Genomic DNA, 25505 nt, shown 5'->3' with positions numbered 1-25505 from the left:
TTCCGGAGAGCTTCAGCCCAGTTCGAATATCTCCGTACTGGCGGTGGAACAGCAAGATCGACGAACAATACTCCGACTCACTGGGTCTAAGATCCCTATTGATGCCTTTCTCTCCGATGCTGATCAAGAATTGCCAGGAGGTCTTGTGACAGCGGGTGTCTAGCAGAGGCTGAGTGTCTGTTGACCTATGACCACTGTTCCTGCTTGAAAGAGCTCATGACAACCCTAGCAATATCCTGTTTTTTGATGAGGATCTACACTAGATGTTTTTTCTAGAATTCAGCATTGAGGCCAATCGATAAAATGTTACACATATTGTTCCAACTCAAAAGGCATAGATTGGCTGATCCTGAGCAACGGTCCAGAACCATTGAACCTTGAAAATTATGCCCTGAAAGCGCGGTCGGCATCGCCATTACTCTAGCTCCAACAACTCGCCATTTTAGCTACCAGCGCCACGGGGTTAGGCAGCCTGGGTGACACCAGCTGTTAGCTCTAGCGGCGTTTTTTGATGCGCCGCTTTGTTGTCGAAGCATCCGTGATCTTCGTCTGGCAAACTTAAGTTGATCTATACCGTATTGGGGGTCGAAGAAAACATCCATGGATCATGATGGGAATGCTGGAGTAACCCCGGCCGTCTTCACCCCTGTTGATATAGGTGGCACTGATACCTATTGCGCAAAGGTACATAAGGGAGACGACTCCCCAGCTAGAACATTGACTTGTAGAGAACTCAAGTGCTCGTGCTTGTCCTTGCTAGAACCCGACAACTCCCTTCATATTTGTATTTTGTTCAGCCCCCGGAGCGTATCCCACGTCATGTATTTCTCACCCCTCCTCATGATCACCGCACTGGCGACCAGCCTCGCAGCTGCAGCCCCAACCTCCGCCAACGAGCTCGAGCTTAGCGCTGCCCTGGGAACCGGAAACACCCTCGCCGTCCGAGACAACCCAACCATCAAGGTGACCCTCCACGCGGCGCCCGATTTCAAGACGACCGCGAAGCGCAGCATCAAGACACAGACTGAATGTCGTATGTCTCTCGCCTCCTCTCCCACTTGCCTTCCGTCCCATCTCATGGCATGGCGATGGCAATGGCCCCATGCTATGCCCCCGGATATAATAGGCACTATGGGATGCCTCCGGCGGGGGCCGTGTCCGTGCCCCAAACCTCCAGTCGCATCTCACTAACAGCCTTCTCCTGAGAACAGAATCCATCGCAAACCTGCAGGATAACGGGTATGAATTCCGCGTCGATATACCGAGTGGCTACTATTGCCGGTTCTGGAGGTGCGTACTATCCGCCCTGATCCGATCCGATGCAGTGCATTTTTGACGCTCTGGGGATGACAATTTTCTCAACTGAAACTGACGCGGCTTCGTGGGCTCATTAGGACCGATAAGTGCAACGGGAGGAGCACCAGTGATATGCACTCTGGCACCGTGTACCTGTCGGTGGACTCGTTCAAGTGCTATAAGGATAAGAAGTAAGGAAGGAAGAGGCAAAGGCAAAGGCAGGGACAGGGGCGGCGGTGGATGCGGATGTGGATGTGGATGCGTTGTTTTCTGGAGGAAGAGAGTGCATCCTAATCAGGAAGGAAAATGTCAGATGTAGGTAATTGGTACAATGAAACTGCAGTGGCTTGCTCCGCTCGTGAGGCTCTGTGTATGTAGCGGGCTGGAAACTCGCGGCCGCAAGATGTAAATCTAGTCACTCTCGAGTAGTACTAGTAATGCCGGTGTTTGCTTATTTATTGAATGGCTAGAGCCACATTAGGATTGACAAGTACGCCTCAGTAATCCTACGTGGAATGCGCTTACCATAGTGCTCAGTACCTTTAACGGCAGAGGTACTGCGAGTTGCGACCCATCAGCAAAACCTCATGCCATACCAATGCAATTCCGACTGAAACATTTTGATTGGGCGCTGGTATCAACAATGCGATGGTCGCTTTCCGTCGGTGTCAGCCACATACAACACAGCCCACCACAAAACAAAAGATCAAAGCAACAGCAGCGAAAATGAATCCCTTGAATTGAAGCAATAACAAGTGCTCAGCGTATGAACCTCAAGCCATAAACATCACGGTCATGTCCTGTCCTGCTAACATCGAAGATCGAATTCGGCCCTCTAGTAACCACCACCGTTGTAGCCACCGCCACCGTACCCCTGGCCACCGCCACCGGCATAGCCACCCCCGCCGTATCCGCCCTGGCCGCCAAAGCCACCACCGCCGGAGGGACGAGCGTTCGCCAGGTTGACCTTGAGACGGCGGCCGTCGAGCCTAAACGTATTCATTAGAAATGTCATTCAGGAGAGTCTGGGAAGGAAAAGGGAGGGTGGAAAGCGTACTCCTGCTCGTGCAGACCGTTGATGGCGGCCTCGGCCTCAGACGCGTTGCTGAAGGTCACGAAGCCGAAACCGCGGCTGCGGCCGGTGTCGCGGTCGCGCATGACGATCTGATGCTTGTTAGAATGGTCGCAGTAGGAGGTGTTATGGTAAAGACAGGGGTAGAGGCATACCGAATCGACGACCTGGCCGAACTCGGAGAAGGCGGTTCGGAGGGTGTCGTCGTTTGTGCCCCACGAGAGGTTTCTGCGATGGCAGTGTTAGCAAGGCACATAAGAATAAAGTCAGCTATCCTGGTAAAGAGAAAGGCGTACCCAACGTAGACTTTCGACATGGTGAATATGGATTTGCGTGAGCTTGAGCTAAATCGAAAATCGAGTGGTGGTTTGTGTTAAGAAGCTTCGGAATATCGGGCGGGGTGATAAGATAAACTCGGATGGGATGGAGGGGTAATAATGGTAAATTGGGAATAGGCAGATTTGCAGCTGTGGGGTGACTCAGCGTCGCCTCTCTTAGCCGAGTCTGCTCTGGGGTGCGGCTCATTCGCTGAGACTGCCCGGATTTGTGGGGTCGCCGGGGGACCTTGCGAACGGCGGTCTGCAAACACGGATTAAGAACCTTTGCATGCTGCGTTTACTGCGTATTTTCATGAGGGTTGTTTGATGGATTCATAGTGATCATCAGACAAGTTGAGTTAGCATGCCTAGGGCTGCTGGGACACGTCATCGGCTTATTGGTACAGTAAGTTCAAGACGAATCTCAACGTTAGTAGTGCCCTTATACTCGGTGAACTCTAGAATAAGTCAGAATAGGAAGAAGACAGAACGCTCCATAACATAAAGAGAAGAGAGCCCGGTCTTCCGTCAATATACTCAAGATCTAAGAGAAGGAGTTAAGTTCGCTTAAAATGACACTAGCGGTACAAAACAAAGTGATATGCGCAATTGGTACTTGGTAGGTATCTTAACGAAAAAGCATAGAAGAGGGACATTATAAACGTTGGATCGGAGGCCCGATCAAACAATAATAAACCAAGTAGCAGCGGAGTCGACCCTCGACCAGAACCTATACATCGGAGCCAACCCAAGCCAACAACCCCTCAACCCTTAGATACCTCCCACCAAAAGTATACCCAACTCAGTCTAATGATACTCATAAAGCTGCTTCTGCGGCTCAACATCCTGGCGGAGAACCCACTTCTTAAAGTACCACGGCAACATCTCAGCATAGTGCTTCGCATGCTGCGTCGTCGGAACTGAAAAGACCTGGTCGAGTTCCTCGAGCGAGAGCGCCTTTGTCTCAGGAAGACAGAAGTACGCCGTGACCCAGCCAAAGACATTCCAGGCAGCATACCAGCCGAATGCACCGGTCGGTGTGAATGCGTCCCGCAAGGGAAGCCAGGTGAGCGAAACGACGAAGTTGAAGCCCCAGGTGGTCGCTGTTGCGAAGGACATGCCGACGTCGCGGATGTAGAGGGGCTGAGAGGCCAGTTAGTATATTGAAGGGCTACAAGGGAAGGAAGAATAGGAAGAGTTTCTTACGAATGCTTCCGCCGAGTATGTGAACGGAACCGGTCCTTCACCTGGCGAGTAGACGATCATGTAGAGGTATATACCGGCGGCGACCATGCCGGTTCTTGTTGACTCGTTGTCAATATAGAAGGAGAAGCCCGACCAGAAGAGGAAGATAGCCATGAAGGGGAAGGTGGTGAGGAGGAGGTTGCGTCGTCCGAACGTGTCAATCGTGTAGATGGCTGGGACGGCGAAAATCCAGTTTGTGATACCGCAGCCCAGCGAGACGAGAAGGGCGTTCTCGCGGCTGAAGCCTGCGTCGGTGAACATCGAGGACGAGTAGTACATGATGGCGTTAACGCCGCAGAACTGGACGGGAGTTTGTTAGTGACACTTTTTTGAAAATTATGGTAGGGATGACAGTACCTGCTGCATGAACATGACGAAGAAAGAGGATTGCGCCGCTCGTCGGTTACGAGGGATGGTGAACATCTCCATCCAGAGGTGCTTGCCAGCGCGAAGCTTCTCCTCAACCTGGAGGGCGGCGTGGATGTAGTAAAGGTCGCGCGCGGCCTGGAGCTTGGAGGGACGTAGCTTGCAGAGGGCGTCGTATGCGGAGTGGTAGCGGTTTCGAATCATGTACCATCGAGGGGATTCCGGGCAGAAGTAAACCTGTGCGCAGACGATCATCGGGCTAGGTTTGTTAGAATCGAGCTCTCAACACATTTCTTCCTATGGGATACTCACGGGATAGCCGTCACTCCGAACATTAATCGCCAGTTAAGACCCTCGAGCGTGTCGCTGCTGACGTTCATGAAGGCCACAGACGAGATGTAACCTAGCATCGTCAGCAGGCCTACCTCAGCTGGTGGCATTTCTACTAACCAAGCATAATCCCGAACGCGGTCCAAGTCTGCCACTGCATGGCAAGAGCACCACGAATTGCTGTCGGAGCACACTCGGCGGCATAGACCGGGGTTGTAGTAGACTTTGCACCCACAGCGAGACCTAAGAAGAATCGGCCGAGCACTGTATAGTTAGAATTCATCAGTAAAGTCATGTTAGGAGTTTTACATAAGGGGGTAGAACGTACAAAGATTCCACCACGTGTGAGCAGCACACATCCAAAATGTGGCAGCAAAGGAGATAAAGCACGAGATAAAGATGCAGCCACGGCGACCAAAGTGCCGGTTAAGGGGGGCTGTGGTCCAGCACCCGACCAGGCACGAACAGAGGTACGGTGCGCCGTTGATAAGGCCTTGGAGCCATCTGTTGGTGACGCCGAACTCGGGGAAGTAGAATCTATACTGTTAGTCAACGCTCAAGGGTAAGATTTCTGATGGTGCTGCTTACTCCTGAGCTCCGTTAACAGCTGTCTGATCCATTCCTTGCACGATGGCACTTCCGGCGCAGAGGACTGTCTTGTTAGTCATTGCTAAGACACCAATAGGGGATGCGCATACTAGTCATGAAGTACATCATGAATGGCTGATGCCACCGGTGCGTCTTTTCGCGGCGGAGAATGTTCTTATCTTCTTCAGTTAACTCGGAAAGCTCTTCGAAGATCCTGGGATCCTGCGCGACAAGAGCACCCTTCCTGAGGTCAGGCAGGATATGCTCAAGGTCTTTCTCGCGGGCAAACTGCTCGACATCTTTGAGTAGTTGCTCACGTGTAAAGACAGCCAAGGGGTTGTGCAGTTTTGTCTTTAGGGCAGCCTCTTCGTCTGGCTGCTTTTTCTTCTCGTTTGCCCATTCTCGAGCAACCTCGCCGTCTCTTCCTGGGCTGCTGGAGCTGGAGGAGGACTCGAGATGGTAGGAGCGCTGGCCTGGGGCCTCGATGTCAATCTCCTCCTTCTCTCCCATGTTGGTTGATGTCGAAGGCCTAGTGTTGGGTTAGGGTTGTTCACGTGAGGTCGTGGGTTGTATGAGCAAATGAGAGAAACCAGGGAGAACGTCCCCACGGGAGTGCAGGTCCTTTTAAGGTCCATCGAGACGATCAGGAGAGGCGCTTCAGCCCCCACCGCACCAACTAGGATCTGGGGATGGCAGGGTCGCAACGAAGCGCTGATGCCAATGGCGTCCTCCCCGCATCTTGACTGGTCCTTCCCCAGAACCAACAGTCCGCTGCTCGTCGGGGTGCTGTTGCGCGTCATACTTCCCTGGTTGGGCGCAGCCAAGAGCACAATGCGGGTCTTGGGGGGATCTCAGTCTGCAGATGGGCTGACTGCTAGTGTCGCGGCGGTCGTCTCGGCATAAATTGGTCTCGAATTTCTCTTTAAGGATAGGTGAGCCTGGAGATCAGAGTATGTTCTCACTACCGTCTGCAAATGTACTCTGCAGAGGTATATCTCGCTTTCCGACCGGATGCAATCTTCATCGGTAAGAAATGTCCATCGTCATACTGTGTGCGGAATCAGCCAAGACTGCCGAGGGCACAAAGGATGGCGGAGAGCAGGCTGAGAGTGATATCAACGGCACGAGCTTTCCAAGTCCTGTCTCCGCAATCCTTTGATGGTAGTCCGACTGCCCCCCGGAAACGGCGACGTCAGCCCAGGCCCAGGGTGCTCGGGGGTCTGGGCATGCTGGGCGCCCAGCCCCCGGCACGCCACTCATCGCCCCCGGATCCCGGCAATTATGGGGCTCCAAGCCGCCGAGTTCAAGGCATGCGAGTTTTCGAGGCCGGTGCTGATGATCATGACCTCGTTGGAAAATGCTGTGTGACTCGGCATCACCATCTGTCGGGCAACGTTGACCCACATCATCCTCGGCCAGCTTGGCCGGCAAGAGTTGTTGAAAATGCCTCATCGACCAGATTACTTGAGTCTTAGGAGAGGCTCGTGTGACAATCCGTCCAGGTCCTTGAGTCTCGTCGAGAATCTCGGACTGTACATGCTCCGTACGGAGTACGATGGATGTCCCAGCAATCCGGAACCAAGTCATGAAGCCAATGCAGCGTAGCAGCCTGTAGTCTCATAGGACACGGCAGATCATCAATAGTGAGCCTTTTTCTTCATCCCAACTCTAAATCAAAATGTATCCGTTAGAAATTGACAATTTGGCCTTTGGTTTGGGGGCGGAAGATAGAAAGGCACTCGGCGAAGGCTAAGCCAGCACCAGGATCTAGACATAGACTGTCCACCATGCACTCTCTGCAATTTTCGGTCGCCAACTTCGTGGAAGTACCTTCCGCTTCTCTGGTTAAGGACAGTGGACGACCTTTTGGGTGCGAAAGAAAGAAGCATTGGCGTGGCTGTTGGAATGGCCAGGGCTATCCCGGTTCGAGCCCAAGCGCGTAGGAACTGGAGTATATGATGTCAATGGCGCTTTGACCCTGGCACCTGCCAGTCAAATGAAAACTCTCGTTTGACTAGCTGTACGCTGTCAATGCTCCTCTAGTGGTAATGACCATTGAGGAGGCCAAGGGGAAACGGAAGGGGCCGAAAGAGCCGTGCCTGCGTGGGTGGTGGGGATGGACCTGCCGATACCCTCGGATATATAGTCCATAGATCTATTTTCGATAATGCATCGTCGTAGTGCAGAGGGGGCAATAATGTGAAACTAGCGCCTAGGTTCTCTAGTTTATTTTTTATGTCTCCTCGCCCACGAAGTCGCTCCTTCTGGGTGGATGGTCCGCAGGCATACGGAGAAAGAGGTACGCGCTTCAATTAGTCAGTCGCACTTTCCAACCCTGGCCCGTCCTGAGAATCGTAGATTTATTCCAAGTCCTACAATGCTTAGCGCGTGAACAATGAACGGAACATGCGCGCCCGCGCGCCTTTTATACTGTAGATTCCACAGGATATAACATAACATACACCTCGTAGTCCTGAGCTCTTGACTCGACAGAACCCTAACAAGCTTTTCCACAGAATATACTCTGGCGCGGCTACTTTAATCCTTGTCCTCGTAGCACTTGTATGCGCCCGTCTTATGAACCAGGCCGTTTTCTGAAGGTTTGCCGCCTGGTGCAGACATGTCCTTCGTGGAGTCACCATTGCAGGACATCGTGCTAGTATAATGATTAGTGGGGGATCCTCATTGGGTACAAACAAGTAGAACGTCAAGATAGAGGGCAGCACGAACCTCCAAAATCGGCAGTAATAGCCATCAGGGATCTCAATGGAGGTTACGCCGTCGGGAAAGTCGTCGGAGTCGGTCACCTCTGTTTGTTGCATTGAGTTAGCGATAAATTCGGTCCGGTCGTCGGTCTGAAGGGAGGCAGGAAAGGCAAGAAACATACGGCATTCGTGCTGGGTCTCGATGTCTCGTGTGATGATGTTGTCGTCGCCGGCATCGAGTTTGACTGAGATCGTGTCGCGACGGGCAAGAGTGTGTCCAGCGCTAACTTCATTTACGCTGTGGTCACTCGGGGCAGCAGCAGCTAGGCCCGCGGCCATAACCGTAGTGATAGCAGCAAGAGGTGAGAAATGCATGGTTCGTGACACCGGTGTCACTAGTCAGTAAAGCTGATAGAGAAAGTAATGACGGACCTGCCAGAGATCTGCGAGAGAAACGAGGTCTCGATGAGATGTTCAGGGATGTTCCTTATATATTACTCTTTTCTCCATTACGGAGTACGAAGATCGGGATCTATTCCGTGCCCGTCTCCTCCCTGAGCCCCCCTTTGTTACGTTTCTGCCCCAATCAACGTGGCAGTGTAGATGATGTTTCAGCTGGGAGCTCCATAACTTTCGAAAAGATCCACTTTTTACCTGAGTCATGGACTTTGACAGCTCACTTGAAACGGCCCCATAGCCCATGCACATTCAATACGGAGTACGGAGTAAAAGAGCTGCACAGCTTGGATGTGTCCCAGCGACCAAGCTTGCTACATCGTTGCTGGGGTCAGTATGTTGGAGTACATTGAGGCAGTATGAATCAGAAGCTCTCGTCGTCTTCACCTTGGTGTCGCCACAGCACCCCCTTGAGGCGTACAACATCATGCTAAGTAGTCGGGTTTCCCGGTAATAGACCTCAAAGTGAGGTCCATAGTTCTCACAAGAATAGTAAGAGATCCCGTAGCCAAGCTCGGCGCATGCACTGTTTTATGTTGCTAACTTGCTACTGCGCCCCTATCTACTCGAAACGTGGATTAGTAACTGAGCAATTCAACCCCTGCAAGACTCTAGACCCATATAGACTGAGTGGGGATGTTGGCTATATAGAGCTGGAGTCTAGACCTATCTAGGTACAGTTGCAGGAGCCGTTCTCTACCATAGCTAGGACTGAAACCTCGTTCTTCCTACCTACCTACTCCGTTCTGACCTTGCAGTTCGTCGTTCTTATGCCTCGACTGTAAGGTCCGGCACCATGGGGTTATGACCTCGCTTAGTAGCGTACTTCAGCCCTACATTTTGCTCTTAGCATTACTAACAGCAATTAGAACGTCTGCAATTAATCATATGACACTTGGAAGATCAACGCCAGAGATATTCAGATTCAGCAATTATACGCTAGACAGAGCACTTCCCCAGGAGCCCGAAAAATCATCGCATGCCAATACAAAAAGCGTACATCGCGGCTACTCCTTCAAGACCTCCCCATTGTACCCTAGGTATAGTACTTCTTGGCCACGTTAAATCTCAGCACTCCGGACCAAGACGCTTCCAACAACCATACACACAGCCATACCTAATCTACCCACGCACACAAAGCCCCTCGACACAGCTATTCCCATAGCAGCAATTCTCGTCCGCGATACAAGGTCCCAGATCCTCAGAGCAATTCGGCCAGTCGCTATCGGTGCTTCGGCAGCGAGTCGCGGCGCAGTATCCGGAGCAACAGATTGGACCGGTGCCGGAGGTGCATTCGCCTACTACCTATTAACAAACGGCTCCTGGAAGAAAGCCGGGTAAGCGGCACTCACCATACACGCCGATGCAGGTCGGTGTCGGCACGCAGGTGGTCACGACTGTGGACACGGGTGTTGTGAAGGTCTTGGTTACGCAGGTCTCGGTTCCTATGCAGGCGTCGTAGTCGCCGCATCCGCCGCCTGGGGCGGGGCAGTTGGATGCATCTTTGGGAAGACGAAGTTAGTGACATATCTAGAGGCGGGGTAGATGGTGGAGGGTGAGACATACAGCCCAGAGCGAGATGCACAACGACGATACCGAGTATCTTTGAGAAATGCATGGTTGAGGTGATTCGGTATATCAGAGAAAATCTAGGATAGAAGGATAACGACAGAAGACGTCCAAATGGCGAAAGCAGAGCCGGCTTTAAGACAAACCAGCAGAGATCCTAGCGATCAATGTCTCAGCCCTGTCCAATGCCAGCGTACGTCGCATTGCAGCTGATCGGTGGAATACGAGCGACGGCTGTGGGGTAGAGAAACCGTATACGGCTCTTGGACACGCCAGGACCCCAGAAGTAGGGATATCTACCCATTGATCTACACGAGTGAGACAGGGAACAGCGTCGAGTGTAACCAAATAAAGGTGACCTACAATGTTGTCTCAGAGTTAGGGCTCGGATTGGGTGACCACTGTTCATGCGGACAAGCCTCTTACCACGATGTCGCCAATGGATGGTCAACCTTACAGCCCTTTTTAGGGCCAATACGAGCAATTACGGTGGTGCACGAGTCCTGGAACTGTTACCCAGATTTGTTCAATGCGTACTGACTGCGCTGAGTGCATAGCATAGCCTATCATGGCACTCATCATTGCAACCCGTCTTCGCGGAGTCTATTGGGTTCAGTCAGCAAAGTGACGCGTACTTCTCACTGTCTTTTTAATGTCACACTTGGAATTCCATAGCCAACTGTTTTGGTCCATAACCAGGCAAGAAGAAAACGAATGCACACGACAAGACAGGGATTTCGACCTGGAACATAAATGAACTAGTGTTTGGACACCTAATTTCTCAGGCCTAAAACTAGCGCCTTAACCACTCGCCATCTTGCCAGAAGTGAAGTATTATTGTAATTTGGCTGTCATGTAGATAGTTGTAAGCAAGCGTTGGAGTTTTTCGCTAGGTCACTTTATACCCTAGTGTCACAGCACGAGGTGGCCACATGCAGACACCTGAGACAGAGCCATCCTTGAGGCATCTGCAAGCTACCGTACACGGAGTACCTCCTCTGTGCATCCGCAGTAGGCACCCCAGCCTATACGTACTCACTCATATCTCACGCATCCCAACTCAGAGCTAAGGGATCTAATAAGCAGCGTCGAAGGTGTTCTGGGTTGAGAAGTGTACTCGAGTATCATTCACATATCTCCATGTTCTTCTGCATCAACACCAAGTGTTGCAGCCCTGGGTATTCTTATACCTGAATACTGTACAAGCCAACTTCCACGTCCACCGCATGGATAATGCATTCTTAACCTGCACATCTAAAACACCCTTTCACCACTCAGAGCCCCAAGATCTAGTAATTTAGTACGTAGCAGCAGACAAATTATTATCAAAATTCGCATCCTTAAACGGCACATTCGCACTCCCAAAGTCCGTGTCCTCGAGTGCTGTACTCGCAGCGCTCGGCAAACTCTCCCACGCGATAAGCGGCTGCGTCCCACCAACCGTGCTAGTCAGCCCCATCTGGTGGTTCACCGGCCAGTCGCTGTAATACCGGATAAGCGGGTGCGTGCTGTCGCTCAGCGTGTACCCGTCCGTGCTGCAGTCCCAGTCTCCATGCGCGGATGGGCAAACGGCGAGGATGTTGTCCGCGCTTGTTGAGGCAGAGTCCGAGAGCCAGATTATCACGCCCTCCCAATCGTGCCGGTGGCCGAGGCCCGTGGAGGGCTCGTCCTTCGGGAAGTACCACGCGTACATGATGGCTGCGCCGTACGTGCCGTCTGTGCCGTCGGCCATGGTTGAGCGCGCGTAAATTTGCCCGGTTGAGCTGTCGCAGTCGGAGGAGGAGCCGCCGGTTGGTTCGAGGCCGCCGCTTGTGTTTCCTATACTTTATCAGCATCATATTCCTGCTTAGACTGATAAAGACAATAAGTAAGGGAATGAATACCTTCAGCATCCACTGCAGGGAACGGAACGCAGCCGTTTACGACGTAGAGGTACGGCTTGTAAGCCAGGTACATGTCGCCGATGGTGGAGTCGGGGACGGTCTCAGAGAACCCAACGACGGCATCGTGATCAATTACCGCGCGGGAGACGAGGTTCGCATTGGGAATGGCGACCGCAGAGGCAGTTGCAGCCAGGAAGGCGACGCGGAGGAGGGTGCTGGAGACCATTTTGCCTGACACTGGATCGTCGGCTGCTGGAGGGAGTGCTGGGCGCTGAACATGGGAGACTTATGGGCGAGCACCGAGCTATTTATATAATTCCAAATCACGCACGCCTTACCCACCGGGCCATCGGGGTATCGCCTAGAGGTGTCACTCCTGTCAAGTTCTGCACCGAACCAGTTCTTCACCTGACAGGGGAGCGACTCGGCGAATCTTGGTTCTGCATGGGGCAGTGGGACCTCGCCATGTCGATCACGGCACTCAAACACAAATAGACACAAAACTAGTCGAGGAACGCGCGGACAGGGCCATTGAGCGCTGTCGCCAAGAAGAACCGGTGGAAACGTGCCTGCGCACTGCATGGCCAACGGAGAAATGCCTATATTAACCACGGCCTCAAGCTTCTGACCCCGCAGGAACAACACCCCAGTCAGTTGTTCCCCCGCGACCCCGTGCGTGCTGCCTTAATCTACTCCTGCAGGCTAACAGTACATGATACAGTCTAGTTTATGAAGGTTGCAGCCACAGGCTCACGGCAGGCAACTCAACAAATCACCTAGCTTTTCCAAGACACTCCCCTGCGCTGTTGCATCGGCGTCCGTCTTATCAGCTGCGCCGACGGAGATACTAACGTAGCAACCATCCGTGCCAACGACATTAGTCTCAGTAGGCAGACGAGTTGACCCGCATGTCTCGACGTCATCGCCGGAGATAAGCGGGACAGCTGTGAAGATGCGCGAGAGCACGAAACTATACTCGTCGGCGCTACCGCACCCCTCAACACTCGGGAAGTTGACGTTCAGCCAGACATCGTCGGGAAGATACGGTGTTCCACCGGCAACCACCTTCTCAACGACTTTCGCCGCGAGCTCAGCGTATATGGCGCTGTAATTAGGGACCTCGGCGTCCCATGCCGTCGGCGACCCGTCAGCGCCTGAGAACGCGATCGCGGGGATCCCTGCCGTGCTCGAGGCGTAATGCGCTGCGCCGACGGTGCCGGAGACATACACCGACAAACCAAGGTTACTCCCGACATTTGGGCCGGTGACAGCGAGGCCAGGAACGGCGTCGAGCAATGTCGGAGATAAGGTGTCGATGCCGTACGCGATCGAGGTGACGGGGTACGAGTTTACCCAGTTCAGTCGTGGGTCGGAGGCATTGGACCCGTACGCGCCGCTTTCTGCTGCGCAGCTATTGAATTCGCATGCGGTGGTTCTGGCAGTAGGCGTTTCGTCGCTCGAGCCTGGGCTGGTGGGTTAGCGGTGGGCTCAACGTCTCGGAATGATGTGGGCAGCGTACCGGATCCGCTCTTGTTCTCTGCGGGCGCAGAGAGCACGACCGAGTGGCCGGCGGAGGTGAGGGCGCTGAATAGCTGTCGGATGTTGATTTCGGCCCAGCCGTCGTCGTTGGACGAGATGATGTTGATGGCGGATGCCAGCGGAAGAGCTGCGAGAGCTAGCAAAGAGCGCATGGCGAGATCTGCGGTGCTGATTTGAGAAATGATGTTGGAGCATTCAATTTCTGGTCGGCGGCGATGGAGAATTTATGCAGAGATCTGGAAGTATCGCCGAGTCTTCAGGGAAGCGAGGCGTAAATGCGCCGGGGTTGCATGACGATCGTTGGAGGTGCTCGGAGCATTTAGGGGCCAGACATCCCGACACGTGGGATCCTCAGGCACATTACAGGCACTTGCGAACCAAAGCTATCCTGTAAGCAAGATATGCCAAAGAATTGCTTAGCGTGGGGGGTGTTCAATCAAGACAAATGTCCGAGCCGTTACAAAGCTTGGAAGTATAGAGTGTGTATGGGTCCTCGGCACCGGCGGATGCCTCTGATATTGCATTCTAGAGGCCAGGAGTGCAGATGCTATATAGGAATATCCATCTATGCCGGTCAACTGCCGGTGTACGATATCGGCTCCATAGAGAGTCCGTTGTACTCGACCCGGCGGCGTCCCCGTAGGGTTGTGGTCAAGCGACATGGGCACAGTACCTCTTTGTCGCCGACTTGCCGATGTATACGTGGGCGTCGGTAGGATAGATCAGGCCGTGGACTCAACTCCCGAGTCAACTATCCGTGTCAGATTCCTTTCCCTCGTTCTGCGCCTTCACTTCCTGCAACGTCTGCAGGATCAAGTCCAGCTTCAAATTCATCTCTTTTCGAACCTCGATGAGTTCCCGCTGCGCTCCTTGCACATCCATCCTCAAGCTCCGAATGTCTACCTTCAGCGTCTGAAACTCCGCCATCGTAGGCCCACTCGGTATCGTCGGTATAACGTTCGCTTGTGGTGAATACGTAGGGTAGGACACGGGCTGCGGCGGTGGTTGAGTTGCTGGCTGGGACATGGGAGGTTGTGGGATTGGCGCGGCTGCCTGTGGTTTCGGTCGCTTCGCAGTAGAGTCGTTCATAGGCTCCGGACCCGGTCGCTTCAACGGCTGCGCAGGCGACGCGATAGTCCCCGCGGGTGGCGCGTCGGTAAACGAGATCCATTTGTCCGTCGCAAGCACGAGCTCAGTCATCGGTTGTTCCTTGGCCTTTCCTGCCGCGACATCTCGGCGGCGCTCGCGGCGCTCTGAGACCAGCTCCTCCACAATCTGGCGACACGACTGCCATGAGAAATTGCGCTTGATCTGCCGCTTGAGACTCGTCGCGACGCAGTACCAGAATCGCTGCGGGTTGTCGTGGTACAAGCTCTGGTATTCCAGGCAACAGTTTACCAGGATCAAGGTCTCGCTCTCTTGTAATTTCCTCCCTCGGCGCTTCGTCATGGGCGACCCTTGCGCTGGAGAGTTGACGCTCTGCGGGGTCTGTGCCTTGGGAACTCCATTCTCCTTGTTATCTTGCGGTGTTGAGTGTGGTAGTGAGGACGGTTGGGGAGGGGGTTGCGAGGAAGGTTGCGACGGAGTTTGGGGCGGAATATACGGCTGGAATCCGGGAGGGTAGGGGTGGTAGGGCGCAGGGTAGTTGGAGTTGTTGGCGTGGTTCACGAGCTGCGGACTCTGCTGGGGCGGAGCTGGTTGGGGAGGAGGAGCAACGGTTTTGCTGAGGCGATAGATCGGTGTGCGGCCAGACAAGTCGGGGGCCTTTGTGAACTTGGCATTGACATGGGCCATGGCCATAGTTCAGAAGGGACTCCGTACGCCGTGGGCTGGAGATCGGCCGGTAGTGGAGGAGGTGATGATCGCAGACGCGCAATCTGGTGATTCGCGTCGATCGGAAGGACTTTGTTCCGGCCCTCCGTTCCACCCCGTCGCCTGCTTCCAAGTTCCCACTCCACTGAATCTACTACGCAGTTGGAGACAAAGGGGCATCATGATGGATTTAAAGTATAAGACGAGGAGGATAAGCCATTGTTAGCGAAAAGGCAGACGCTGAACGAACAGAGCAAGACAATTCACGGCGTCATGCTCATTGCTTGTTCTGGTCATACATAGCAGTACCTATACTGACACCACGACGAATTCGAAGTATTTAGTTATAGCCAACACACAAAATGTCCAAGTGGCTAAAATACAATGCCTAACAAGCTTGAGTCGGGTTTTAATAGCAAAAATATCTCACTTTCTAAACTTTTCTATGTTGATACAGTTCCTTCACAGCAACTGAAGAGTGGTGATATATATCTTTGCAAAGGATTTGAGTTGCATTAGTCGCTGAGCCGGTTTAGAGGAGGCAGAAGCCAATAAGATCCCTATGATCAATTATGCTTTTGTCGTGACTGACTCGAATATGCATATTCAATGGTAGCAAATGTTGATGTTGCCGGAAAAGACTCCCTGGCCAATAGAAGTCACGAAACCGGCAAAGGAAGGTTGCATTCCCCCTCGTGCCATCATCCACTTTTTGCATCTGCCTACACCTTGCATCGCGACTTTTCATCAAGCACTCTGAAGTTATCGTATACAATTCCTTCTTTGGACTGAATTGATGTCAGTTTCGCCGCCAGAGCTCCTTCAGGCAATTCCTCGGAGCCGAGTGCGAGCTCCCCAGAGCTCTTCGGCCGACGCCACCATGCTCGAGCATAGGCGATCCCGAAGCTTGGAAGTGGCGACCGGACTTGCACCGGAGGGCGATCCCCAGAAATAAACTATGGGACAAGGCCTGGACCTCCTCTCTGAGTCGCTGAGCCCTCAGCTAGCAACCATGGATCGAACCATTGCCTGATATTCCCCGGGTATTTAGACTGCAGGTCCACGCAGAGCGCCGAGGTTGGTCTCTGTCACGACAAGCCTATCATCTACGATGCCATAGCCTGGATTCATGTTGCTCTTCAATTTGGCAGAGCATCGTATCTTTCTCTCCGAATTCCCATCTGCTGGAAATGTCACCAAACCGGCGAGCGTAAGTCCTGGAGAGACATGTCCAAACCGTTGAAGAGTTTGCTCACATGTCTTATAGGAAGTGTCCAATATCCTCCGAGCTAGTCGAGGATACTGGTGATCATTGTACGGCGCAGGATGGCATCCGCGCTAAACGACAGCTTGATGCCTTATTGACATTGGCCAAGGGCCGGAAGCATCGTCGAACAATAGATTGGGGCCTCAGTAGGACGAGCAGTGCGGTAGAGTCTGGCCCTTCTGACCGACACGACCTTGACCGACTACCGGTCTCGGATACGGACCAACCTACGACTCCTCTCAGTCCAAAAACTCCAGCGCGCACTGAATTGACGGGTAACACCAGCCCTCAAAGACAAGAGACTATCTCGGCGAGAGCAGACTCGCAAGACGGTGAGGAAGGTCGTGCGAGCTCAGACCGCTTCGTGCGTGTACCAGGTGGCCCATCAATATCAGACGAGGCACGTTCAGTCTATTCCCGAGCCTGCCCGCTGCTCCTGGATGGCACGGATAGTGATGGCGTGCTGTTCTTGGAACCACCCCGGAGCCAGTCAAGGAACAGCTCGAGGAGGTTAGTAACAGGCCGACACATCTTTAAGCTACAGCATTGTCTGATCAAGGAGTAGCTCATCTTGCATTAGTACCGGTAGGCTGAGTGGTGCGGAATCTGCATCCTCCCGTCACCGGTCTTCGAGTACTTTGTCCCAAGGGGATTGCCTTTTATCAGCATGTGGATTCCTGGCCTCCGCCTTCTCCGAGAGCCACCATGCAAAGCACCATGATGAGTCCCTGTCTACAATCGACCATGGCCTAGTGCGCGACCTATTTACGTTTTTCCCGGAGGGCGAACTGTTGAGCCCGACCGCTTCCGCCCTCGTTGGAATTGATCATATTCTTGCAGACCGGCTAAAGGAGTATCTCTCAGACGCAAGGTCAATCATATTCGTACCTCTCTGGGATGTGGACAAGTCCCGATGGATTTCCGGCCTTGTTACGTGGACACACCGGAGCCATTTCTTAACGGGCGATTTGGACTACGTTCGAGCCTTTGTTGACTCGATTGTTTTAGAAATTTCGCACCTTAATCGAGCGTTGACGGAGCGATCAAAATATGATCTGGTTTCCTCAATCAGTCATGAACTTCGAACTCCTTTACATGGCATGCTGGCGAACTCCGACTTGCTCGACTCAAGTGTCCTCGATCCTGCTCAGCACGACATGGTCAAAACAATCAAGACATGCGGAAATACGCTGCTTGATACTATGAACCATCTGTATGTCTTTCCTAGTCAACCTCTTACCCTGATCATTGATCTGACTACATCCAAGGCTTGATTTCGCCAAGATCAATAACCTTGCGAACTCGCGTAACATATCGCCTAGCAATGCAGCACAAATTGAAGGGTTGAACTCGAGTTTCGATCTCGCTACCTTGTTGCAAGATGTCGTCGACTCCTTGTATGCTGGGCATTGTTCTCAGATCGATTCAACGGAGATCGATCGAACCGACCCGGCCGCTGGTACAGGAGACCAGCCATACTCGGCATATGATGAAGGTGAGGCTACGGTCATGGAGGATGTGTCGCTGGTTGTTCGAATTGAAGGAGATCGGTCGTGGAAGATCCATTCTCTTCCCGGCGCCTGGAGGCGAATCATCATGAACACTGTTGGCAACGCGTTGAAGTTCACCAGTTCGGGTGTGGTTGAAGTGTCGCTGGCCGAAACATCGACGAGCACTAAGCCACACTACGCACACATCAAGGTTACCGATACCGGGGGTGGTATCTCAAAATCTTACCTGCAAAACACAATGTTTACACCGTTTTCTCAAGAGCACGTCCTCACGGAAGGCGTGGGGCTAGGATTGAGCATTACGCATAAGCTGGTTACCTACCTCGGTGGCCAGATTGATGTCAGCAGTGAGCTCGGTGTCGGCACAGAAGTCAACATCTGGCTTCCGATAAATGTTGCAGAGGAAGAACAGATGGATCGCGACATGTCTGCAAACAAGCATCCGTTCTCACCTACTAAAGAAGTCTGTCTCGTGGGGTTGAATCCATGCTTCGACACGAGGCGCGACGATTATCGCGTTCTCGACCAAGAAACTAAGCGAAAACTGGCAATTCGAGACACAGTGAGCAGTGCACTCTCATCCCGATCATGCTGGAAACTATCGTTTGCAAACAACTTGGACCACGACCCACCAGGTGACATTGCGGTGATCGAGCAATCGACGTTGGAGAAGCTTGCTACTACTGGTCGGGTAAAGACTAGATTCCGGGCCATCATTGTGCTCAGAAGCCATGGTATCGCCGATACCAAAGACATCGATTTTGAAGAGGCAGTCGAGGTTGCCTACGTTTCCCAACCGTATGTACCTTGCTGCATGTGAGAGCGTGATTCAACGCTAATGTTCCTTAGATTCGGACCACGCAATATAATCGAGGCAATGCAGAGGGTTGCAGGTGCTCGCTCGCGTATCTGCACTGGCCTTCCTTTGCGACCTAGGGCGGTATCCCAGATGATGGCGAATAGCATACCAGCCTCTCCTCCTGTTGTTAGGACTAGTGTATCAAACTTTCCACGACACCCAAGCCCGTTACCGAACGATCTTCGCGTATTGATTGTGGACGACAACGATGTTAACCTCAAGGTATCGCTGGACGTGATAGTGTAACCAGTACATATTAACAGGTTCTAGGTTCTGTCTACGTTCATGTCCAATATAGGATACTCCTACGATACCGCGTCAAACGGATTGATAGCCGTCGAGAAATATAAACAATCTGGCTACAGATTCGACTACGTCTTCATGGGTATGTAAACCTCTGCCCTTTTTTTACTGTTGCCCCACACTAACATGTCTAGACATATCGATGCCCATCATGGACGGGATCACTGCGTCAAGGACAATCCGCGAGTACGAAGATGAGAACCTTTGGGAACGATGCACCATTATGGCTGTCACCGGCGTGGCATCTAGCGACATGCAGCAGCAGGCATTTGAAGCCGGAATGGACGATTACTTGGTGAAGCCGCTGTCGCTTCGTGACTTGAAGCGGATACTTGGCGTTGTGTGATGATACTGCTCCCATGCCACATGCGTTACACTTCCCCCTCTCGACAATCCAAGGCACTCGGCCTCAGCACATGATGGTCAACCGGCACTCCCTTGAAGCCAAGTTCGGAACAATCCCGAACACTGCAGGGCCGCCGGCAGCCTTATCGGCGTCGCCGGCGGGCCTGCTTATGGGCCACCCGGGCCATGACATGAGTGTGGGTCAGACATACCCCATCCGGCTAGGGCTGCACCGAGTTCGGCATAGGAAAGCTTAGCTTAGGAAACTTTATTGAGGTCCTCGGAAGAAGCTCGGAATGACGATATCGGACCTTAAGCAACAGTTGGAAACATCAATATCAGGGTAGTCTAATTACATGCTGTATGCCGTCAGTCAGCGTAGCTCATCCGTCGGGTGTCTGGACTCGCCCCTGAGGGCCCTGACTAACGAATCCACCAGATCACGGATTAAACACACAAATTCCACCCGTTTCATGGGTAAAGTGGGTCAGACCTCAGCAGTCTAAGTACTCGATTGGTCACAAGACATCCTATTCCGAAACTGGACGGATATACGGTCATAAATTTATATCCGTTCCTTCTACACCGGGTCAGGTACGCAATGATAGGAAAAACGGATTTTTTTTCGTCATCGATATATAGCGCCCGGGTCGCCATGTCTGAGGCTTTTGACACTATTCAAGATTATCTTATTATCAAGTGGGCGTCGTGAAAATAGGTAGTTAGGGTTGCTTCCTACAACTCGCCATGGCGGCATCCTCATCTTCCTCCGGGACAATCGACCTGGAACAAGGCGGCTCTGGAATCTCAAAGAAGCTGACGCTCACATTTCGCGACCTCACGGTCAATGTCACTGCCGCCGACGCCGCACTCGGTCAGACGTTGCTGTCAGTGATTGATCCTCGACAGCTTGTAGATTACTTTGGGAAGAAAGAGAAGCCGAAACGGGTATGTCAATCGGGTTAAAACTACACAGCGGATACTGACTGACATTTGCAGACAATCCTGAATGGCTTGACTGGACAAGTCCGACCGGGAGAGATGGTGAGCTACCCTTTCCATACCGGTCTAAAATTCAAAAGTAGGGTTCTAACATTATGGATCTAGCTCCTCGTCCTTGGCCGTCCAGGCTCGGGTTGTACATCTTTTCTCCGCGTGCTCTCCAATGACCGCGCCTCGTTTGACGAAGTCACTGGCGAAACATGGTACGGAAGCATGGACCACAAGGCGGCCAAGAAATACCGCCAGCAGATCATGTTCAACACCGAGGACGACGTGCATTTCCCCACGTTGACCGTCAACCGCACGATGAAGTTTGCACTGCGGAACAAGATACCCCGTGAGCGAGACGAGGGACTCAGCGAAAAGGATTTTGTGCAGCGCGAGCGAGACAATATCCTCGGCTCCCTGGGGATCCCGCATACGAAAAAGACCCTGGTCGGTAACGAGTTCGTCCGTGGTGTCTCGGGTGGTGAGAGGAAACGTGTTTCGTTGGCGGAGGTAATGGCTGGCCAGAGTCCCGTCCAGTTCTGGGATAACCCTACCCGCGGTCTTGACTCGAAAACAGCGGCCGAGTTCGCGAGGATGATTCGCCGGGAAGCAGACGAGAATGGGAAGACGATGGTTTGCACGACCTACCAGGCTGGAAACGACATCTACGACAAGTTCGACAAGGTCCTTGTCCTTGCAGATGGACTTGTTACCTACTATGGTCCTCGCAGTCACGCTCGCGGCTACTTTGAGGATCTGGGATTCGTGTTCCCCAAGGGCGCAAATGTTGCTGATTTCTTGACTTCTGTTACGGTGCTTACTGAGCGCATTGTTGCGCCGGGAATGGAAGAGAAGGTGCCGAATACGCCTCGGGAATTCGAAGCTCGGTACAGGGAGAGTAAGGTTTACCGAGAGGCGGTTGACGCGATTGTCCCTCCTGAAAAGCTTGTCTCTGAAGAAGAGGATCTTGCTACAGCCGTTGCTCGCGAGAAGAGGAAGGGCCATATTCCTCGGCCTCAGAGCGTGTATACCACCGGCCTGTGGGATCAGATCGTTGCGTGCATGATCCGGTAAGTCTTCGACACTTCTGCGGTGGAACCATCGCTGACGGCCTCCAGACAATTCCAAATCATGGCCGGAGACAAGCTCTCCTTGATCATCAAGCTCGTATCGTCTATCATCCAGGCCCTTGTTTGCGGAAGTTTATTCTACGACCTCAAGATGGACAGTTCCTCGATCTTCCTTCGTCCCGGTGTCCTCTTCTTCCCCTGTCTATACTACCTTCTTGAGTCTATGTCAGAAACAACTAGCTCCTTTATGGGACGTCCGATCTTCTCTCGCCACAAGCGCTTTGGGTTTTACCGGCCGACTGCCTTCTGTATTGCGAACGCGATCACCGATATTCCCATCACGGTTGTCCAGGTCTCTTGCTTTTCCTTGATCCTCTACTTCATGAGTTCGCTTCAAATGGACGCTGGGAAGTTCTTCACCTTCTGGCTCATCATCATCACAAACATGCTTTGTTGTATGAATTTGTTCAGGGCCGTTGGTGCGCTGTGTAAGAGATTTGGTCTCGCCTCGCAGCTCACCGGACTGATCTCGACGATCGGGTTTGTCTACGGAGGTAAGAGATCCAACCCACCCCTTCATTAACCTGTAATCTTGACACCTATCAGGTTACCTAATCCCCTTCTCCAAAATGCACCCCTGGTTCCGGTGGATCTTCTACCTAAACCCATGCGCGTACGCCTTCGAAGCCATCATGGCCAACGAATTCAGCGGCCTGGAGCTCCAATGCATCGCACCGAACTACATCCCCTACGGAGCCGGATACTCCGACGCCGCATCGTCCAACCGCGGCTGCTCCGTTCCAGGAAGTGACGGCGACATGATCTCCGGTGCGGCATACATTCACGAACAATACAGTTACTCATCGGGACACATCTGGCGCAGCTTCGGCGTGCTTGTCGGATTTTGGGCCTTCTTCATCTTTCTGACCGCGGTCGGGTTCGAGAAGCTGAATGCCTCCGGTGGATCATCGGTTTTGCTATACAAGCGAGGGAGCAATCCAGGCGAGAAGAACGAGCAAGAGCGTCCCGATGCCGCGGCGGGCAAGGAGATGGCCCTCGCGCAGTCGGGGAAGCAGTCTACTTTTACCTGGAACAAGCTTGACTACCATGTTCCGTTCCAGGGGCAGCAGAAGCAGCTGCTGGATCAAGTGTTTGGGTTCGTCAAGCCCGGGAATTTGGTGGCGCTTATGGGGTGCTCGGGGGCTGGAAAGACGACGTATGTGCAGGAACCCCTTTCTAGAAGACTGATACTGATTATGCCTAGACTCTTGGATGTGCTTGCTCAACGGAAGGACAGCGGTGAAGTTCGCGGATCTATCCTTATCGATGGGCGGCCTCAAGGTATCAGTTTCCAGCGATTGACAGGGTACTGTGAACAGATGGACGTGCATGAGGGCACCAGCAGCGTACGGGAAGCTCTCATTTTCTCTGCGTTCCTTCGCCAGCCATCGCATGTCCCCGAAGAAGAAAAATTGGCTTATGTTGACCACATAATCGATCTGCTTGAGCTGTACGATATTCGCGATGCTCTTATTGGAGGTGAGTCCCGATTCATTCCTTCGACTGCACGCGTCTGACATCTTCAGTTCCCGGCGCTGGTCTGAGCATTGAGCAACGGAAACGCGTTACCTTGGGTGTTGAGCTGGTCGCTAAGCCGACACTTCTCTTCCTGGATGAGCCAACATCTGGTCTTGATGGTCAATCGGCGTACAACAGTGAGTGGTATCTTAAGCTGAGAAAGTTAATATGCTGACTTTGTAGTTATCCGCTTTCTGAGAAAGTTGGTCGACGGTGGTCAAGCGGTGCTTTGCACTATCCACCAGCCGTCTGCAGTTCTGTTCGACGCCTTCGACTCTCTTCTTTTATTGGCCAAGGGTGGAAGGATGGCATACTTTGGCGAAAGTAAGTCCTTAGAAAATAGTCCATTTCCATATCGAGTCAGTCGCTAACCTGCAACAGCCGGTAAAGATTCCGACAAGGTCCTCGGATACTTTGCACAGAACGGTGCCCCTTGCTCGCCCGAGACAAACCCGGCAGAGCACATCGTCGAAGCTATTCAGGGTGTTGGTGACAAGAAGATTGACTGGGTGGACGTCTGGAACAAGAGCCCGGAACGTGAACGTGCTATCGCAGAGCTCGAGGAACTGAACCGGTTCCATCAGGCACATCCCGGCGAGGAGGACACGGCCAGCTTCGCGACATCGAAATGGTATCAGTTCCGTTTGGTTCTGCAACGGCTGATGATCAAGCTTTGGAGAGAACCCGACTATATGTGGAACAAAATGATTCTTCATATCTTTGCTGGTCTGTTCTCCGGTTTTACATTCTGGAAAATGGGCAATGGAACCTTTGATCTACAGCTTCGGCTGTTCGCTATCTGTATGTATTCCTTTCTCTTCACTCTTTTGACCTCACAGACCCAGACTGATACATATCCCAGTTAACTTTATCTTCGTCGCCCCTGGCTGTATCAACCAAATGCAGCCCTTCTTCCTGCAGAACCGCGATATCTTCGAGACAAGAGAGAAGAAGTCCAAGACCTACCACTGGCTCGCCTTCATTGCCGCCCAGACCGCCTCTGAGATCCCCTACCTGATTATCTGTGCTACCCTTTACTTTGCCTGTTGGTACTTCACTGCCGGCTTTCCTGTTGAGGCCCGGATCTCCGGTCACTTCTATCTTCAGATGATCTGTAAGCTTGCATCACCCACCCACTAATGCATCGAAACCGAGCTAACTCTTCAGTCTACGAATTCCTCTACACCTCACTCGGTCAAGCCATCGCCGCCTACGCACCAAACGAGTACTTCGCAGCAATCATGAACCCGATCATTATTGGCGCCGGCATGATCGCATTCTGCGGTGTCGTCGTCCCCTACGACCAAATGCAGCCCTTCTGGCGGTACTGGATGTACTACCTCGACCCCTTCACCTACCTCGTTGGCGGCCTGCTAACCGAAGTCCTCTGGGACATCCCCGTCAAATGCCTCGACTCGGAGTTCACGACTTTCAGCGCACCAGACGGCCAAACCTGCGGCCAGTACATGGCGGATTTCTTGTCTAGCAATGCAGGCTACCTCCGCGATGCGAATGCGACGGGCATGTGTGAGTTCTGCCAGTATGAGACTGGGGCGGATTACGCGAAGACTTTCAATCTGCAAGAGAGGTACTATGGGTGGAGAGATGTAAGTCCCTTTTTTTCTGTGTTAGATTTGTATGGCTTCGGGTGCTGACTGTGCTTGAGTCGGGCATTACGGCGCTGTTCTGCATTACGTCGTATATGGCTGTTTTTGTGATGATGAAGTTGCGGTCGAAGAAGACTAAGGAGGCGAGGTCGGAGTGATGGGTTAATACCCATGCAATGCAGGTGACCGCTGCCCCACAGGCGCTAAGCTCAAAGATTCTGTCAAGTAGTCATCTGATCTGGCTGCTTGAGCAGAATCGGATGGTGCTGGCTGCTTGGATTGGGTAGGTTAGGGTCATTGTGAAGTTGTTGTGGGGACGATTGGTGTTATTCCACCGTCGAGGATATCATTTTTCTTGCGACTTGTTTCTGCTTTTCATATATCTTTATACCATTATAGACTAAATAAATTTAATAGACGTTGATTTGTATTTAGAAAGTGAAGTTGAGATGTAGAACACTGTAGTTGTCGGGTTTCGCTCCGTAGACGCCCAAATCTGAAGTGAGTGCTTATTCCTCAAAATTGGACATTACTGAAGTATCATACGGTTCTCAGCTCCGTATTCTTTGCGAACTTGCATTAATTGTGATGCGTTCATCTTTATCCTTGCCAAGTTTCCAATACCGAGCCGTGCCATGTCGATCTCTACTCTGTTGGTGGTGGTCATGGCCTGTATAGGGCTACACGCGAGGCCTCACTTGCCGCCCACAATTTATCCTCGACAGTATGACGGTCAAGCTTCTGGGCTCGTTTTACGTGAAGCAACATGCTGCAGGCGAGTTCCTGGCAGCAGTCGC

General features: G+C 52.5%; 10 protein-coding genes across 10 annotated transcripts; 3 read left to right on the top strand and 7 right to left on the bottom strand.

The window, feature by feature from the left end:
- Positions 1-819: 819 nt before the first annotated feature.
- BDW74DRAFT_175660 (uncharacterized protein) lies at positions 820-1491 on the top strand (the record flags this gene model as incomplete). Its single annotated transcript, XM_073728404.1, has 3 exons — positions 820-1033; positions 1212-1290; positions 1395-1491. 3 exons carry the CDS (start codon positions 820-822, stop codon positions 1489-1491), a joined length of 390 nt encoding a protein of 129 aa, XP_073586599.1.
- A 295-nt stretch (positions 1492-1786) lies between these two features.
- On the bottom strand, positions 1787-2774 carry BDW74DRAFT_148172 (RNA recognition motif domain-containing protein). The gene is made up of 4 exons (XM_073723654.1): positions 2665-2774; positions 2524-2596; positions 2354-2460; positions 1787-2285 (listed from the first exon to the last, which is right to left on the bottom strand). Exons 1-4 carry the CDS (start codon positions 2682-2684, stop codon positions 2132-2134), a joined length of 354 nt encoding a protein of 117 aa, XP_073586598.1. The 5' UTR covers positions 2685-2774; the 3' UTR covers positions 1787-2131.
- A 718-nt stretch (positions 2775-3492) lies between these two features.
- On the bottom strand, positions 3493-5724 carry BDW74DRAFT_175658 (sugar porter family MFS transporter; the record flags this gene model as incomplete). The annotated part of the gene is made up of 8 exons (XM_073728403.1): positions 3493-3828; positions 3892-4230; positions 4288-4555; positions 4609-4699; positions 4747-4890; positions 4955-5163; positions 5215-5278; positions 5325-5724. 8 exons carry the CDS (start codon positions 5722-5724, stop codon positions 3493-3495), a joined length of 1851 nt encoding a protein of 616 aa, XP_073586597.1.
- A 1995-nt stretch (positions 5725-7719) lies between these two features.
- Positions 7720-8367, bottom strand: BDW74DRAFT_148169 (uncharacterized protein). The gene is made up of 3 exons (XM_073723653.1): positions 8102-8367; positions 7945-8023; positions 7720-7870 (listed from the first exon to the last, which is right to left on the bottom strand). The coding sequence occupies exons 1-3, from the start codon at positions 8292-8294 to the stop codon at positions 7753-7755; spliced, it is 390 nt and encodes a 129-aa protein (XP_073586596.1). The 5' UTR covers positions 8295-8367; the 3' UTR covers positions 7720-7752.
- Positions 8368-9231: 864 nt separating this feature from the next.
- On the bottom strand, positions 9232-10177 carry BDW74DRAFT_148168 (uncharacterized protein). The gene is made up of 3 exons (XM_073723652.1): positions 9942-10177; positions 9728-9877; positions 9232-9673 (listed from the first exon to the last, which is right to left on the bottom strand). The coding sequence occupies exons 1-3, from the start codon at positions 9991-9993 to the stop codon at positions 9498-9500; spliced, it is 378 nt and encodes a 125-aa protein (XP_073586595.1). The 5' UTR covers positions 9994-10177; the 3' UTR covers positions 9232-9497.
- An 863-nt stretch (positions 10178-11040) lies between these two features.
- On the bottom strand, positions 11041-12416 carry BDW74DRAFT_113138 (NPP1 family protein). Its single transcript, XM_073721834.1, has 2 exons — positions 11828-12416; positions 11041-11762 (listed from the first exon to the last, which is right to left on the bottom strand). The coding sequence occupies exons 1-2, from the start codon at positions 12051-12053 to the stop codon at positions 11242-11244; spliced, it is 747 nt and encodes a 248-aa protein (XP_073586594.1). The 5' UTR covers positions 12054-12416; the 3' UTR covers positions 11041-11241.
- Positions 12316-13642, bottom strand: BDW74DRAFT_113130 (5'/3'-nucleotidase SurE). Its single transcript, XM_073721833.1, has 2 exons — positions 13347-13642; positions 12316-13290 (listed from the first exon to the last, which is right to left on the bottom strand). The coding sequence occupies exons 1-2, from the start codon at positions 13516-13518 to the stop codon at positions 12578-12580; spliced, it is 885 nt and encodes a 294-aa protein (XP_073586593.1). The 5' UTR covers positions 13519-13642; the 3' UTR covers positions 12316-12577.
- Positions 13643-14113: 471 nt separating this feature from the next.
- Positions 14114-15160, bottom strand: BDW74DRAFT_175653 (uncharacterized protein; the record flags this gene model as incomplete). The annotated part of the gene is made up of 1 exon (XM_073728402.1): positions 14114-15160. One exon carries the CDS (start codon positions 15158-15160, stop codon positions 14114-14116), a length of 1047 nt encoding a protein of 348 aa, XP_073586592.1.
- Positions 15161-16251: 1091 nt separating this feature from the next.
- Positions 16252-19763, top strand: BDW74DRAFT_113102 (hybrid sensor histidine kinase/response regulator). Its single transcript, XM_073721832.1, has 7 exons — positions 16252-16388; positions 16446-16955; positions 17011-17658; positions 17714-18754; positions 18806-19037; positions 19086-19200; positions 19253-19763. Exons 1-7 carry the CDS (start codon positions 16369-16371, stop codon positions 19462-19464), a joined length of 2778 nt encoding a protein of 925 aa, XP_073586591.1. The 5' UTR covers positions 16252-16368; the 3' UTR covers positions 19465-19763.
- A 447-nt stretch (positions 19764-20210) lies between these two features.
- Positions 20211-24866, top strand: BDW74DRAFT_166478 (putative ABC multidrug transporter; the record flags this gene model as incomplete). Its single annotated transcript, XM_073726570.1, has 12 exons — positions 20211-20411; positions 20463-20507; positions 20571-21523; positions 21572-22077; positions 22130-22739; positions 22788-23062; positions 23110-23238; positions 23285-23425; positions 23483-23902; positions 23964-24215; positions 24269-24708; positions 24768-24866. 12 exons carry the CDS (start codon positions 20211-20213, stop codon positions 24864-24866), a joined length of 4071 nt encoding a protein of 1356 aa, XP_073586590.1.
- Positions 24867-25505: the final 639 nt, after the last annotated feature.

The sequence above is a fragment of the Aspergillus multicolor genome (genome assembly GCF_047715735.1).
Source record: "Aspergillus multicolor strain CBS 133.54 unplaced genomic scaffold BDW74scaffold_5, whole genome shotgun sequence".
NCBI lineage: Eukaryota > Fungi > Ascomycota > Eurotiomycetes > Eurotiales > Aspergillaceae > Aspergillus > Aspergillus multicolor.
The sequence above is the reverse complement of the archived record's forward strand: the minus strand, read 5'-3'. Positions and strand labels throughout refer to the sequence as shown.

Bases quoted from the DNA above. Each gene is read 5' to 3' on its own strand.
- BDW74DRAFT_148172 (XM_073723654.1), bottom strand. From the start codon at position 2,684: ATGTCGAAAGTCTACGTTGG. The intron at 2,597-2,664 runs GTACGCCTTTCT...CTGCCATCGCAG, and splicing joins ATGTCGAAAGTCTACGTTGG to AAACCTCTCGTGGGGCACAA. The intron at 2,286-2,353 runs GTACGCTTTCCA...GAATACGTTTAG, and splicing joins AACGGTCTGCACGAGCAGGA to GCTCGACGGCCGCCGTCTCA.
- BDW74DRAFT_148169 (XM_073723653.1), bottom strand. From the start codon at position 8,294: ATGCATTTCTCACCTCTTGCTGCTATCACTACGGTTATGGCCGCGGGC. The intron at 8,024-8,101 runs GTATGTTTCTTG...TGCAACAAACAG, and splicing joins CGAGACCCAGCACGAATGCC to AGGTGACCGACTCCGACGAC. The intron at 7,871-7,944 runs GTTCGTGCTGCC...TCATTATACTAG, and splicing joins TATTACTGCCGATTTTGGAG to CACGATGTCCTGCAATGGTG.
- BDW74DRAFT_148168 (XM_073723652.1), bottom strand. From the start codon at position 9,993: ATGCATTTCTCAAAGATACTCGGTATCGTCGTTGTGCATCTCGCTCTG. The intron at 9,878-9,941 runs GTATGTCTCACC...GTCTTCCCAAAG, and splicing joins TGTGCATCTCGCTCTGGGCT to ATGCATCCAACTGCCCCGCC. The intron at 9,674-9,727 runs GTGAGTGCCGCT...AATAGGTAGTAG, and splicing joins GACCTGCATCGGCGTGTATG to GCGAATGCACCTCCGGCACC.
- BDW74DRAFT_113138 (XM_073721834.1), bottom strand. From the start codon at position 12,053: ATGGTCTCCAGCACCCTCCTCCGCGTCGCCTTCCTGGCTGCAACTGCC. The intron at 11,763-11,827 runs GTATTCATTCCC...GATAAAGTATAG, and splicing joins CCCTGCAGTGGATGCTGAAG to GAAACACAAGCGGCGGCCTC.
- BDW74DRAFT_113130 (XM_073721833.1), bottom strand. From the start codon at position 13,518: ATGCGCTCTTTGCTAGCTCTCGCAGCTCTTCCGCTGGCATCCGCCATC. The intron at 13,291-13,346 runs GTACGCTGCCCA...CCACCAGCCCAG, and splicing joins AGAGAACAAGAGCGGATCCG to GCTCGAGCGACGAAACGCCT.
- BDW74DRAFT_113102 (XM_073721832.1), top strand. From the start codon at position 16,369: ATGTCACCAAACCGGCGAGC. The intron at 16,389-16,445 runs GTAAGTCCTGGA...CATGTCTTATAG, and splicing joins ATGTCACCAAACCGGCGAGC to GAAGTGTCCAATATCCTCCG. The intron at 18,755-18,805 runs GTATGTACCTTG...AATGTTCCTTAG, and splicing joins GTTGCCTACGTTTCCCAACC to ATTCGGACCACGCAATATAA.